The 15932-nt window shown below is 41.1% G+C and overlaps 2 protein-coding genes across 6 annotated transcripts; one reads left to right on the top strand and one right to left on the bottom strand.

The window, feature by feature from the left end:
* Nucleotides 1–2946: 2946 nt before the first annotated feature.
* On the bottom strand, nucleotides 2947–8744 carry LOC106657169 (transmembrane protein 42-like). The gene is made up of 4 exons (XM_014378536.2): nucleotides 8415–8744; nucleotides 6861–6986; nucleotides 6119–6265; nucleotides 2947–3519 (listed from the first exon to the last, which is right to left on the bottom strand). Exons 2-4 carry the CDS (start codon nucleotides 6972–6974, stop codon nucleotides 3319–3321), a joined length of 462 nt encoding a protein of 153 aa, XP_014234022.1. The 5' UTR covers nucleotides 6975–6986; nucleotides 8415–8744; the 3' UTR covers nucleotides 2947–3318.
* Nucleotides 6263–15311, top strand: LOC106657168 (protein phosphatase 1 regulatory subunit 16A). 5 transcript variants are annotated; one of them, XM_014378531.2, is made up of 8 exons: nucleotides 6263–6362; nucleotides 11085–11357; nucleotides 11482–11784; nucleotides 11858–12000; nucleotides 12071–12196; nucleotides 12278–12571; nucleotides 12651–12825; nucleotides 14305–15311. In XM_014378531.2, exons 1-8 carry the CDS (start codon nucleotides 6335–6337, stop codon nucleotides 14667–14669), a joined length of 1707 nt encoding a protein of 568 aa, XP_014234017.1. In that variant the 5' UTR covers nucleotides 6263–6334; the 3' UTR covers nucleotides 14670–15311. The 5 variants fall into 5 exon arrangements, with proteins under 5 accessions (XP_014234017.1, XP_023318746.1, XP_023318743.1 ...); XM_023462978.1 differs by lacking the exons at nucleotides 6263–6362; nucleotides 14305–15311 and adding exons at nucleotides 7142–8173; nucleotides 13211–14224; XM_023462975.1 differs by lacking the exon at nucleotides 6263–6362 and adding an exon at nucleotides 7143–8173.
* Nucleotides 15312–15932: the final 621 nt, after the last annotated feature.

The following is a 15932-nucleotide window of genomic DNA, read 5'->3' as shown; positions in this document are numbered from 1 at the left end:
GCACTCGTGGCCAGCAGCAGTAGTAGTATAATATGTATAGTAGATAGGTAGGTAGGTAGTAGGCTAGCCTGAGAGAGACTGGATAGGGCGTGCTGCAGCAGCAGCAGCAGCAGAGAGGCTTAAGACTGCAGCAGGACCAACGCGATATAAGTATGATAATAATACTATAGCAGTAGCAGTGGCTCGTGTTTTTTGTTGACGCGCTAAACTATAGTATAACTCGAGCAGTAGAGCAGCGGTAGGGAGCGAGGAAAAAAACAGGAGATATAGCTATAAGGGAGAGAGAGCTTGCGAAAGCTCCGTCTCTGTCCCGCAGCTTATAGCCCCGAACTGTGCTTTACTGTATACATAGCCGCGCGCTAGAGAATGCATACACCTTTTTTACCTAGCGCCACTATAACTCTCGCTGCATACTCACACATGCACACTTGTAAGCTAAAGCATCGTTTTATATATGTATGTGTGTTGGGAGCGCGCAGCTGGCCGTGCACCATCATTCTACGTAACGTATATAACGTGACTCGCAGAGACTCTGCGGCACGCTATACACAGAGAGCAGCTCGAGGGCAGCGTCGCGCAAGTCGGTACAACAGTATAGCCAGCAGCAGCATGGGTTATACGAGCGGCGCTTGCGCTCGCTCGTTCTCTCGAGAAGCCAGCCAGCAGGGGGTTGTGCACAGACTACAGTAACTCACGTATTTTTGATGATATATAGATGTATATAGTTTGGCACGACCACTGCTTTATAGTACGTCGGAAGCTTGAGCGGAGGCGCAAGCGCCGTTCGATACGCCGCTACTATATACGTGATATACTTACGTGTAGAGTGGGTGTGCGAGGCAGACACACACACACACGAGACTGAGCCGCGCTCGCGAGCTTGCGAGCTTGCAGCAGGGATGGCGCGGCGGGCTCTCGGCACTATACGGTTGAACGTACTTTGATACTCGCGTGCGCGATCGTCCCTTATTTTCTTTCGTATAACTTTGCGCGCGTGCGAGCTTCGATACTGCGCGTGCGAACAGCGTCTTACATTATCATACACAGGGACGAGGACTGCGCGCCGGAGACACTGATGCGTCTTCTGTTGCTGCGGAGTCTCCAGTTGGCCGTTTTCGGAATTGGTCGAAATTTATGGTACCTCAGGAGTAGTGAGCTCACCCGCCAACGCCGCTGCCGGTCCCGAAGGGAAAAGTTTTCCTCTTGTCGCGAGAGAAAGAGAGAGAGCGAAAGAGGAAACAGTGGCATTTATTTTGTCGGCCCTTTTAAGTCCTGGAAAATAGAAGACATTGCCAAGTTTACGGAACAAGCTACACGCGCATTTTACGGATGAACGGATCTTGCGAGAAATAAAAATACTTCAAGTTACTTGTGTAATACGTTTTCCAAGCTCGGTCTTACAAAGCTATACTGAATAAGTTAGCGTGACTTTCGAATTTTTAAAAGGCTCAAAGAAAAATGAAATGTCAAGTCCTCGGAGAGCTTTTCCAATCTCGCGATCGCGCCTTAGGCACTATGTATTCGTAGTAAGTCTCATTTAATTATAGCGATAAGTGCCTATATATTTTGTATACCGAGGTGCAAACGAGCGACTTAAAATCCCTGTATACACATTCGCGATTGCTTGTATATGTATACACGACAACGACGGAAGATCCGCACGTGCGTTTCCGTGCTCGTGTGAACTACGTATGGATCTGAAAGCTCAGAGGGCGCAACGCGATCTATCTAAGCGATCCCCCGAGAAATGTCAATGCAGAGAGACGTGAACGCTACTATAGGCACACGCGTATAGTATACAACGCGTATACAAGGGATCGGTATTGAGAACATAGCAGCAACATCAGAAATTCGGTATTGGACGTGTACACTTTACCTATATAGCCAATGATATAAATTAAATATTCGCGATATCGATTGGCGAAAATAATAAAGTAGCGTCAAATAATAAAAAAAAAAAGGAGAAGAGAAAGAGAAGGAGCAAAACAATGGAAATGAAAAGAGCACACAACTTTATTATTAATCGTCGAACTATCTCTCCTCGTACACTTGGTCAGTGGTGTTCGCGATTGTGTCGCGCGTATACACCTGCGTACAAATATTTTATATGGGTGATTTGCAAAATAGTTGCAATTATGGTGTCACTGCGTTGGAATAGCATTTAAAATCTAAAAAATGCATAATTTTCTCCATTTATTTTTAAAATGCAGTCATTATTGGTCATCGTCATTTTCAGTCTTCGTAAAGTTAACAATAGTATGCATTTGGCATAAAGCCGTCGTCGCCTCTTACACCCTACACCGCCCCCCGTCGGCGCCGCAGTCGTGCCATCGCGAGGTTATGATACCGATGCGCTGTTTACATATCACATTATCCTCCTCCGATGCACCAAAGATGTTCTGATCATTGTTGGTATTCTTTATCCCTCGCAGCGAAAAAAACAAGCGCCGATTAAGCAAAAGGCCCAGTCGAGTTTCATGAAAACTCTGCACCGGTTCGCATAGAGAGCTGACATTGTGAGATTATTTCGCTCTTTTACTAATTCACATTTGTAACGACGTAGCTCGAGTTGTGTATACACACGCTAACCCGCGTGCACTCCGTGTGTAGCGATAATTTTTGCCTTTTACTTTATTATCTTTTGCAGGAGGAAGCCACCAACTGACGAATCTGCTCAATAGAAAAAATAATTCAAAGCCTTTTCCGGATCCTGTATGTTTACTTCTTTCTTTCTTTGTCCCAATTTAGGTTTAAAACTCAACTTTCTTGTTTTAATTATGGTATAACATTTCAGTGGTAAAAAAAGGTCGCTTTGTTATCTGAAATAGAAAATCAATAAATAGATTTCAATCAAAAGTATCCATCTCCTTCATCTAATGGGATAAGTAAAAAAGAAAAATGTATAAGACGATTATTTGAAAATGAAATGTATTATATATATATACAAACGCGATGCGTGTATAAAAGAATATAAAAGTATATCGCTCTGCGTTCGTTTTTTTCTTCTCTATACAATGCGATAGAAATGTATGAAGGCCCTTGCACGCGTACAATAAATAAAAAAAAAGAGCCGCATACATATACGGCAGAAGTACCGCAACGCAGAACAGTACATGGAATAGACACGCAGCTTTTATGCATTCATAAAACATACGCAGCAGCGAAAGCCGGCACACACGACGACCGGATTAATTATGAATAAAGAGGTGTCTATATATGTATAGGCGCAGAAGCGTAGCGTAGCGCGCGCGGCGTCACGGCTCGCTCATAATGTATATATAGTAGTATCGCGGCTCATCGCTGCTAGTAGTCCTCCGTCTAGTCTTGCTTGCCGCGGCGCGGCGCATTGGCACGAGTCGAGTCGTCGTCGTCGTCGACGCGATTGTTGCAGTTGGCTTCGCTCGTCGTAGTCGTTGGCGGCGCGTTGCAGATGAGCAGCAAGCCAAGCAGCACCAGAGATGTGCCAGACCACCAGTACAGCGAGGTCGTCTCACCGAACAACAGCATACCCAATATCGCCTGCAAGCACACACCGCAATACAATGCGGCATTAGAATATATCGTGTACGGTGCAAAAGGCGCGCACGCGACTGCGGCGCTTTTTTAATTTGAAAAATCACGCGCGTGTGCCACCCAATCATCGGCTAATAATAATGATCAACAAACAGCTCGACAAGGCCCTCGTGCTCATCGACGTGATTTTCGTGCTCAATCTTCTGTACTTCGTCGCGCTGTTTGTCTCGCAAATATTTACCATATTTTCGCCGAGCGGCGGTAACGGTGCTAGTAGTGGTTCTCTAGCCGAACAGCGGCACCACTACTACGACCAGTGTGGCCTATAGCTGGTACGGCCGGCCCTCGCGTGTTTTCTTTTATATATTCATCACCGAGTAGTGCAACCAGTGCCTCTCATTAAATATTGTGTGTGTGTAGTATACCAAGACGGCGGCGAGTGCAACGGCGAGCAAAAACGTCGTCGTCGCGAGAAGGCCGTACGTGACCGATCGCCACTGCGGCAGCGGCGCGGGCTATATATAAACAGCGAAGAAACAAGAAAAAAGAAAAAAAAAAGTTAAGTAGAATAATTAGAAGCCGGTGGTGTGGCGGCGGCTAATACCCCCTGTGAGCCGCAGCTTTTAAAACTTGTCTCTCGTCTTGGGTGCAAACAATGAAGAAGACGAAGTTGGCCGCATATACGTCGAGCTTTTAAGCTCGTCGCGAGGTGAAAAGGAGAAGAGTAAAAAAAAAACATGGACATCTGGCTGTGAAGCATCCTATACTTTTCCGTGTGCACTTACTGATTCCGTTGTGTGTTAATTTTCCATAAGGGCGTACCGAGAAATCGAGCGACAACTACGTCGTACTGTCCGTGTGTTTACGCGCGAGCTTTTTTTTTTGCTGCTGTTATCGAGAATAAAACAAAGTGTATACGTGCTTTTTAACCGCTGAAAGCTTTCGTGCGTATATATATATCCAGCAATTGAATTACACGCGGAGACTAATAGCAAGAACAATAACAGAGTGTCGCGTAGTTGTTATTATTATACGGTTCGAGCTTTTTTTCTCTTCATAAAAGAAATGAATTTGTCCAACGGCCGTACCAAATTAACTTCTTCTGCGGAGGTATGTCACGCGCGCGCTTCGGGGTTCTAACTGCCGTGTAGCGCGAGCTTTTTATCAAATACTTTAATCTAAGAGCACGACGAGGACGATCAATTTTCATTAGTATACGATCGCCCGCGCGCAATATTTGTAAAGCGTTTTTTGTTCGTATACCTATATAGATACATTGTAAGTGTATACAAATATAAAAAATAAAACAATTTTCGTGTATAAGTGTGTTTACGTGTACACGGACACACGCGGGTGATTTCGATCTATATAGCTGTACAGCGCCTGTCTCCGAGTGTACATTCGTAAATAAACATGAATACGATATTCAAGTGTATAATGTACAAGTCTGTATAAAAGAAATAAAAAACTTTTTAATAAATTAATCATGTTATACTATACATATACAGGAGTATTGTGTTATACTTTTTCACTGCAATCATCGAGAAAAATAATAATAAAAAACGGAACAAAAAAAAAACAAACCGCCTATATACCCTCGAGCAATATTTCATGAACATATACATGTACTATTGGAGAGTGAAAGAGAATACATCGAAACTCGCGGAGGGAAAACAAAAGGGTATACGACCAATAACTCTTGGTAATCAGTGGTGCAGCAGTAGCTTTGAATGTAGAGAATCTCTCTCTTCCTCTCTCTTATCGGATACGAGTTCGAGAGTTGTAAATTTCAAATGTAAAGGTATACACTGTGCCCGCTGCACAGGTAGTATCTGTATCTATAACACACCTACGCGCGATAAAGAGAATGATGTGCACGCGGCGTATACCGTTTATAATTAATAACGATATAGTCGTTAGCGTTCAGCAGTAGCAGTTCAGCATCATACGCGAGCTTAGCGCGAGGTCGGAGCTTGCGTGCAATTTTAATAATCATCGCGGCGCGGTAATTGGAACTCGTTGCAAAGCTTCCATCATGATAGGTAGACCGTGTGTAGCTGAGTGTAAGTGATACACTCACACGATGATATACGATACTTTTTTTTTTTTTTTTTTTTTTTTATTCATTTTTCGAGAGCTCGAAGCGAAAAGCCCTCGTCTCACCCCATTTCACGTGTGCTTTATTTTTCGCGCCAGGTGTGTTGCGAAAGTACGTGTGTAAATAGCGCACGTTTCCGTCGCCGCCCGCAAAGCACGGGGGATAAAAGCGACGAGAGAGAAATGCGCGCGCGACTTCGAGAGAAAAGTCACGTATAATAAAATCCCCGACTGTGCAGCAGCAGCAGCAGCGACTCTCGAGCGGCAGATGCAGCCAAACCCCCGCCGCCGAAATAAAAATAAAAAAAAAAAGGCGCAGAGAAAAGAACACGAGAGAAAGAAAGACAGATAAGATAAGAGGAGCGAGAGAGTTCGCGCACTCGTGCGTCGTCGTTCCGTGTGTGTGTGGGCGTACGAGTGTAAAATTATTATTTATATGTATATATCTATGTACATAGCATGTGCAGCAGCAACGTAGTACACGAACGATTATACTATACGGACTTACCGAGCAAAAGTAGTTGACGCTCGAGCTTGTGATCGTGCAGGGCAGGGACGAGGCCGAGGCAGCCAGCGACTTGACGTACATGGTGCAGCCCAGGGTGTTGCTGCTGATCATCGCTGCCAGCAGCAGGCACTTGGCCAGCAGGCTCCACTGCAACACACACACACATTGATATAACGGCCTCGTTTTCACGAAACAGAAAAATAACGTCGTCCAAAAATGCCGGGCAAAAGAGATCCGTTCATTAGTAAGTCAGCTTCATAATAATCTCATGAATTCTGTATTATAAATACTCGCTGCACGCATTTTTTAACAATAAAGCTTCATCCAATTTTATGTTCGCGTTCGACGCGATCAGGAATTTTTTTAATAAAACAGCAGCGCGCGGACAGCTCACAAACTCGTCAGCTCTCTCTCTCTCTCTCTCTGACGCATTATAAGCAGCTTTATTGCATTTTCCTCTTTCCATTGTACTTTCTATATCTATATATAGAGGCGTTGCGTTGTATATGCGCGGGCTCGTGATTTACCTCGCGCCCGAGCCCGAGCGCGTGACGTCTTCCCGCCGACGCGTCGCGGGGAGAGCTTATTACAATGTTTATACGTGGATTTAATATTAACAAGCAGCAGCAGCAGCAGCAGCAGTCGTATCAGCTGCTACTCAGCCACGCATAAAAGGATTTTTACGAAAAGGATCATAACGATCCTCCCCCACGTGTGTGTGTAATTAGATAATTAAACTCACCGTATCCTCGACCGTAATGTCCATGCCGTATTTGCCGAGTACTCCGCCCGCCGTGGCGAATCCGCCCGACAGCACGGCCAGCCGAATATTGTTATTATTAGACCTCGAAGTCATCGTCGCCTGCACCTGTGCGATACATTATAAAATATAATTTATATTTTATATTAATATGATCGTATCTGCGCCGCACTGATTCTGCCAAGTAAATCGATTTCTCGCGAGCCGAGTCGATTTTTTGCCAAGATTAGTTTGCGAAGCAATGACACAATTTACACGCGGCTCTCTCTCTCTCTCTCTCTCTCTCCATCGATACATTATATACGAGTATCAAACATAATACGCTATTATATATCAATACAGAACATATCGATAAATAGAAATACGACTCTCGACTTTATCACAATTGATTGATACATATATACAAAAATAACTCGTCGTCGTCGAGTCGACTCTCGGGGGGCAGCAGCGGCTCCAGAGGCTCAATACTAACGCAATACAATAAATTGTTTATGATCCTCTTCTCCTATATCTCTTTTTCCGCGCGTATACGGAGAATCGAGAATTAGGTGTAAAAATCGTAAATTTTGCCTTTAATTGTAATAAAAAGCATGACAGTTTGCTTTTTATTATCTCGGAGATCGCGATTTTGGGCTATATGCGTTAATAAAAGCACGCGGGACCGATTCGCGCGATATTATCTCTCTCGCGGCGTCGAGCACGCCGGCGGGCTTTTCGACTCGTTACACACACACGATACCTACATGGGGGATAAATGTGCGATCATACACAAAGCACTCGAGAGTGAGAGAGACCGGGGGCTACACACGACTCAATTTGTTGCTTACTAATTCAGTATCGTAACGAGCCGCGATCCTGCTGTGACTCGCGTGCGCGTCCGCGAGTGTATAAAAGTGTTCGCATGTCATCGCACTTTGTATACTTTATTTTTCTCGCGTAATTATACAAAAAAAAAGCCTCTCTCGAGATGGCCGAATCGCTCGAGTTGCAAGCGTACAGATCGTTCGTCGTCGACGAGACGCAGCCGCAGCAAGCAACGACGAACGATACATCGTTCCAATCGCGAGCGAATTCCTCGCTCGACGTGGAAGCCTGTCGGCTATCGCTCGATCTGCAACTGCGAGCGTCGGATACGTCGGTCCAATCGTCGCAACAGGGATCGACGACGAGTCTAGGATCGTTCTCGAAGCGCATCGACCTGAAAGCGAATCGGTCCTTCGAGGAGCAAGGCTCAGTGGAATCGCTCCGATCGCGTCGAAGATTGGCAAGATTCAGAAGGATCTTGAGAAGCAGAGGTAACGCACAGTTGCGGGTGTGATTCATAACCTATGTGCTCGCAAGCTCGCCGACATTCGTAAAAACTTATCTCTTAAATTCTCATTCTCGTGTGTACCGATGTAATAGCCTAGCTCATCGTTTAGAAATCTCAATGTATTCGATGGGCAATACTCGTTTGTTTTCGAGTCTAAATCACATTCACTCGTTATTTGTTTGCACTTGCCGATGAAGAGACAAAAGCTGTATGCTAATACGTACGTCAAGTAGTTCGCGCCGCTCGTCCGCAGTATAAATTCACCGACACATGTACACACACACACACGAGCGCACTTGAACGGCAGTTGGTGCACCAATCGACGATTGATAATTCGCAAAACGTGTACCTATATGTGCCCTGACGTCTAAAGTCGGCAAACCAGCATGACGTTCGCAGTGCCCACGCGATACACTTGCTCCGTGTCTACTGCTACAGAAATGCGGCGTGTCGCGCATGTGCCGCCACCGGACCAGGCGCTTGGCGCACACGGTTGAAAATTAACCGTTGGCCCGCATTCGAAGTAATACAATACGAATCGAAAACACAGCGAAACGTCGCCCCACGACCCTTATGCAGATGAGCTCAACGTTCCAACTGTCGCACGCGTTATTTTACGAATACACAATTGACATTGATAACGAGCGCGCGCGAACGTACCGATAGAGTATACTCGAAAAAGTAGCCCGCGCGCCTTTATAACAGGTAGTTTAAAAATGGCCGTTGCGCCATCGAGTGTGTGCATTCGTGCAGTTAGCCTAGCGTGTGCGTGAGCGGTGGTATTAGTTAGGTGCTGCTGCTGCTCCTGTTGCAGTCAGCCTGGCCTGGCCTGGTGCAAGGTGGCTCGAGCAGCGAGAATAGCGAGCGAGGAGGCGCTCTACTGCCTGCGGCTTTTAGCTTGCTCCTACTACCTCCTACCTACTATCCTACTGCTGCTGCTGCAGTCACACATCCTGCAGGCACAGGCACGGGGCGCGCACGATTTCGGCCGCGGTGTTGGTCGCTGGCTTGGCTGCCAAGTGCACACATCATGTCGCCAGTGCTGGATAGACCGTAAACACGCGTGAAAAAAAAAAAAAACAAATAGATATATACTTACACCTCCATCTCTCGTGCAGTCACGATGTCGCGATCAAGGTGTTGCAGTTCTCCGTTGATCCTTCGGACGAGGTACCCAAAAATAATATATTTATACCCGCACGTTTTACTACTGAACAAACACTCTCCTAATGTTGTGAGCGCGTGAGTTTCACGCGCGATCTGTATATAGTAGCCCATCTATATAATAATAATTGCGCGCCTGCATCTATGTCTGTGTGCGCGTGTGCACATACACTGCACGCTGCAGCAGGATGTGCTTGATGCTCCTTTTATTTTTGCACACTGTGCACCGTATTATATTATATATATGTGCATGTACGTGTGTACCGAGCTGGAATGAGGATATGGCGGAGTCATCGTGGTGTGCCGCCGCTGCAGGCTCCTTTTTTCCTTTTTTTACTTTTTCAACATTATACCTTAACGATCCATGCACGTTTTACACACTCTTTCGGCTCTGGCGTGCATAAAGTTTCCGAAAAAATATTATAATAAGTATGCGTGGCCGAGAGCAGCGTGAGCGCTTTTATAAGTTGGAGGAAGTGTGGCCGTCAACTTTTTTTTTGTGTTCTTTTTATACCTCTTTAGCTTTAAGCTACTTTTCGTGAGAGGAATATACTGAACCCAGTAAGAAAAAGGTGAAAAGAATACTTCCATTTTTCACCCCTCTTATATTTTGACTCATTTTTATGACTCCTTAAAAAGTAAAAATTTTATATGCTTTTAGTATTAGTGAAAAATAAATCAATTTTATATCAAAAGAAAAATGAAACTCACACATATTTTCCTGCATGAATTTATGACTTATAAAATTGCTTTTGTCCACTGTCGCTCAAATTTATCAAAATTTCTCTTTTCTATGTGAAAAAGAAAATCACATTTAGTTTATGCTTATGAATTATTCAAATCACAGTCTTGATATACATTCAAAATGATATTTATTATTAACTGTTCTTTGATCAATGGTATTTGTTTAAGGTATGCAATACACATTATGCGATACACTCAGAATATTAAATAGTACTGTACTGATTGTAACTCTATTAAATTCCTTCTTGATTAATTGAAAATCTAGCTAGACTATTGGCAAATATTGCAATAAGAGCTGATAACTAATTGATATTGAAATTTTATTTTTAGCTCTACATTTAACTTGATTTATCAAATCTTTGGATTTTTACTTTTAACAATTTTTAGAACCAGCCGGATTAAAATTAATCAAGCTGATGTGAAAAGTACTCACTCTTACGTTATATCTGTGTGTTGGAAGCTACTGTGTACTTAAAAAACAAAGTTCTTTTGCAAACAGTTTGTACAATTATTGTTGGCACCATCAAATTTCATGCACACTTCACAGAGTATGCCTTTCTTTCAATTGTACACTTGTTCAAATATTGGCTCAAGACTCTTTACTGGTTGCCAGATAAAAGTCCAAATGGTAGTAATAATTGTTGGCAGTATTTAGGATGCTATACATCTTATCAGACTACAGTCTGAAAAAAATATTCAATACTCTGTTCTTATTTTACTATCTTTCATAGAACAATGGTTATTCGGGTTTGCAAGAAATTTTTATTTTTCTCCAAAAATAAATCTCTATTAAAGCCTCAAGGTATATACAATTCAAAATTACTTGAATAGATATTTGAATCATATTTCTTTATTTTTCTACTATAAAAAACTTGTCTGATCCACTAAACTCACTATTTGTTTATCATTACCTAATACTTCAATATCAGAAATAAAAGTTTGATTTATCGTATTTTGATATCATTATCTTTAAAATTTAATTACAGGTAGATACAACTGTAGGGCACAAGACAGACTTGCAGCTATGGAGCATGCAGATCTAGTAAAAGAGATGGCAGAGGTCGAGACACTCACTACGCAAGAGCGTCTACACTTAGCTAGACATAGGCGAGCACAACAGCTGAAAGTATGGAAACAACGAGAAAAGGAATGGCAGCGACATCAGCTAAAGCACATAATACCAAGCAGCAAAAAACATATTTTTTTCAGCGACAGTGTCATGCTACTTGAAGCTGCTGCTAGAAATGATCTTGAAGAAGGTATTGATTAAAATTTATGATTGGCTTGTATTTTAATGTGCTAAAACTATTCAACTACATTACATTTTATTAGTTTTTTAATTAATTATCTGAAGCAAACCATAATAATTAATTTTTTTCCTAGTTCGTCGTCTACTTAGGAAAGGAGTTAATCCGGACTCGACGAACGAAGACGGTTTGACGGCTTTACACCAATGTTGCATCGATGATAATGATGAAATGATGAAAATCCTGGTCGAATTCGGTGCTAATGTCAACGCAGAGGATAGTGAAAAGTGGACACCGTTGCACGCAGCGGCGACGTGTGGCCACCTCCACCTTGTACGCTATCTCATTAATAAAGGTGCAAATTTATTAGCAGTTAATGCTGACGGTAACATGCCGTACGACATTTGCGAAGATGAGAAAACCCTCGACTGCATCGAAGGTACCACCTCAATTTAAATGGCACCGTTGTGTGTAATTAGGAATCGCATTGATTTTCATGTTCTATATTTCAGGCGAAATGGCTAGACGCGGTGTGACTCAGGAATTGATCGACGAGACCCGTGCTTCGACGGAAGTCCAAATGTTACGAGATTTAATGAGACTGCAGCAAAGTGGTGGTGATTTAGAGTATAGAGACGCTCAAGGAGCCACTCCTGTAAATTATTTTTTACTTTGAATCTAAAATTAATTTAAGCATGCATGACCTAACTTCTTTATCATTTTAGTTGCACATCGCAGCGGCCAACGGTTATCTTCGGGTTGTGGAGTTTTTACTTGAGTATCATGTCTCCACGGACGTCCAGGACAATGACAAGTGGCAACCCGTCCATGCTGCTGCTTGTTGGGGCCATGTGAGTTATACTTTTTTTTGGTTTTTCTCACACCAGGAAGTTTTATGACGCACGATTGAAAATATTTCTCTTCCGAAACAGCTCGACGTTCTAGAGCTACTAGTACAAAATGGGGCTGACTTGAACGCTCGAAATAAGCACGAAGAAACACCAGCGGACATTTGTGAAGATCCGGAAATCCGCGAAAGAATTGTCGAATTGAAAACCGAACAGGAAACGAAGAAGATGCGCGATGCTAATCGACGAGTGAGGCGATCTCACAGCATAAATACGAGAACTCAGAGCGTCCGTAGAACGTCTATAAGAGACAAAACTTCAATAACTAAGAAAGATGCACAAGAGGAAGCCAGGACTTTGATGAGAAGACAAGTGGAGGTTGGAAAACGTTTATTAGAGCATTGGATGCAAAACAATGTGAAATGTATTAATTGAACTTTTTTAACAATTTATTCAGCCCACAAAAATCCCGGCTCAATCTTTGTCTTCGCCGACGTCGGATAATGTAATGAACCAAGCCGAATACGAACACGAGTCACTTCCGTCATCGATGGCAACGTCGGACGTTCGTCGGGCGCCTGAAGGAAAAGACAACGACTCCTTCGTTCACGAGGATATGGACAAGGACTCAGGTATGTCCAAACATTTGCTTGTCTACTTGGAATTCATTGTGGTACTGTGATACTTCTCTTTAAAAGTAGTGGTGGGGCGTGGAATACCGATTTGTTTTTCATGTGTTAGATATTCAACCGTAGCTCGGTGACGGGTTTAGACTGTTTTGTAAATACTCAGAGAGCACAGCTCGCTGATAGAAACATATTATTTTTGTACCTACATTAACATTAATATTAAAAATTATGAAAATTAAAAATTGTATATATAACACGCATTAACTATTGTATAAAATTATTTGTTGTCACTTGTATATCATTTTTTGTCTGTGCGGCACCTACTCCATCCTCGGCGCGTGTGTATTTGTGCTAATTATTCGAACGAATGTGTTTTGGTCGAGGTCAGTTTTCTACTTGACTTTTCTATTTCCATAGAATCTTAAACTTGTTTTTATAACTATGTAATTCATTAATATTTTTTTTACCAATAATACTATTACACATTTTTAAATATAAAAGGTATTGATGTAAAAGTCTGAACTACAGTGTGACAAGCCTATTCAATAGTACTTACTTTTATAATGTATATTCAAATAATTTTTAAAACTTCATTTACTGATACGGTTTTTTAAAAATATCAATTTGTACATTATAAAAGCCACAGGTGCTAGTTAGCGCATAGTTTGCTTAAAATTAAGATAACTCTTACAGAGTATTTAAGGTAAATGCAATTTTACATGTCTCAAGTCACAATAATTATACGATCTAATGAGCAGTCATTAATTTTAAAATTTCGAAATATTTTCTTGTCTTTTTAAATCGTTGTTAAATATTTCCTCTTTTTATTGTAAATGTATCTTGACACGCGAACGTGTGTTTTTTTCCTTGTCCAGTGTTGTACGTGTTATTTTCAAGGTTTGGTTTACCTATTGATAGATTGTAATGAAAAATCTCGAACAAAATTGACAAGAGAAATCAGTCAATTAGTATTTAATATTTATTATCAGAACATTAAAAAAATTGATTATTTTGTATGTTAATTTGTATGTTAAAGTTAATTGTGTGTATTAAACTAATAATTTCGTTACGTGAATTTTTTATGTGGATAACATGTTATTTGTTAATAGCTTTAATAAACGAAGTCTTTTTATCATGAAGTAATTTTTTGTGTGTCATATGGAACGAATCCGAGCCTGTAATGATTATTTAGTCGAATAGATATTTAAATCTTCACAGCACTCTCTTAACATTATGTTAGCACAATGCATGAAATTTTAAAAAAAGAACATAGTAAATTAGTTTATAGGCCATTAAATACTTCAAAGCAACTTAACTTGCACTTGAATACTTGGCCGAGGTTCATCGACACAATATCGCATGCTTCCAAAAGTGTATAATTTTTTTTTTTCTTCTTTTTTTTCTGCAGAACCCTCGAATGTCAAAAAGAATAGACTTAAGAAAAAAAATTAGCCTTTGCTTAATACATGTATCCCATAACAGAGTCACATCAGGCAAATCATATGGAGCTGCAATCGCTGCAGCAGCAACTACAGCATCAACAGCAGCAACAACATCTACAGCTGCAGCAAAACAATCAGCAAACGTACGACGAGTCGCGCGGAAAGATCAACATACACGTGTCGGTGGTGTTCGTTAAATCATTGGCCGATCTGAAGAAGCAGCGAGCGCAGAATCGCACGAGCACGCTGCAGCCTCTGCAATCGTCGCAACAGTCCCTCGACACCAACAGCAACAGCTTGACCGATCAGCAATTGGCCAGTGACGATTTTCGTCGGTTTACCGGCAACACCAGCGAGATCGTTTGCGACACGAGGTCCGACAAAAGATGCTGCTCGCTTATGTAATCGCCTGAACAAAAGTGTGTCAGACGAAAGACAAATATGTATTTATATATTCTCGTTGTAATATCACGCGCAACCACCAAGTACAAACAGTCCAGTTTTATGGTATTTTAATAAAAACTATCGAGCAAACTATGAAAATTGCTCGGATTATATACGTCCACATTTGACGATTACGTTTTTAGAAATTTTATTGAGTTTCGTGTGGCTCGATATATTGTAGGTTTAGGTAATTTTTTAAATTACTGATTACGTGTGCACGTCGCGCGTTTTGCACAATTAATCAGTTAATGCGAGTCGAGCGATCCCCGTATCGAAGTCATCCATGTGGATGATGAACGGATTAACAGCGAGCGGCTCCGTACGATTTTTGTAAATATTTTTAAATCGCGTTAAAGACTCGTAAATCTGTTACGTCCCAGTGACCTAGTTCTATACACGAAGGCCTAATTTTTTTTCGTTCGTAAGCAGAAAAAATGAATTCGAAGTTTTTTTTAAGACAGCAGAGAGATGGCCCGCAAGAAGTTGTTATATTTGTTTTGAGCCACCTCTTGGACCTAATTTACCAATGGGTCTATATATATTATACGATATAGGTTTATAAATTTTTACGTCCACGAATGAATTTTAAAATATATATTTACAAACGTGATTTGTATGCCCAAATTATACATATATTAATATTTTTAATGTGCATAATAATAAATGTCAGGTGAAAATGTTATCTATATTTTTTAAATAATTTGAATGATTAATGAGAGTAAATTATAATATATTAAACAAACCAACAAACTTCCTTGTGCCAACCAAGCATATGGACATGAAGCAATATGATCATTTGATTGATGCATTTGTATTCGCACAAGAATGAAAATGAACCGCATTTTCATAGATTAGATGTAAAAGAAAATTTCTTCAGTCTCTGGCAGTCTGTCTGTTACTGTAATTCTATTTATGGAGGCACAATAAATGTACATCATCTATTTACTCAGAAAAAATATTTTTAATCGCAAAAAAGAGATAAGAGTAGTTGATAGATTTCTGAATGTGTATATAAAATATCTATTATAAAAATCAAACTATTTTATGAAAAAGCTTTACAAAAAAAATGAAAAAACAATTTATTTTATTCACGTTGATAATAATAGGCACAAAAAATTTGATGTCGGGTACATATTAAGAAACTGTGACTGTTTATATTTTTAATTAATATGTATAGAGTTATTTGACTGAATTTTCTTGAACTTAATTAATCATAAACTCGAT

This window comes from Trichogramma pretiosum, unplaced genomic scaffold, assembly GCF_000599845.2.
Source record: "Trichogramma pretiosum strain Unisexual culture from Peru unplaced genomic scaffold, Tpre_2.0 scaffold14, whole genome shotgun sequence".
Lineage (NCBI taxonomy): Eukaryota > Metazoa > Arthropoda > Insecta > Hymenoptera > Trichogrammatidae > Trichogramma > Trichogramma pretiosum.
Note: the sequence above shows the minus strand (reverse complement) of the source record. Positions and strands in the feature narration are given on the sequence as shown.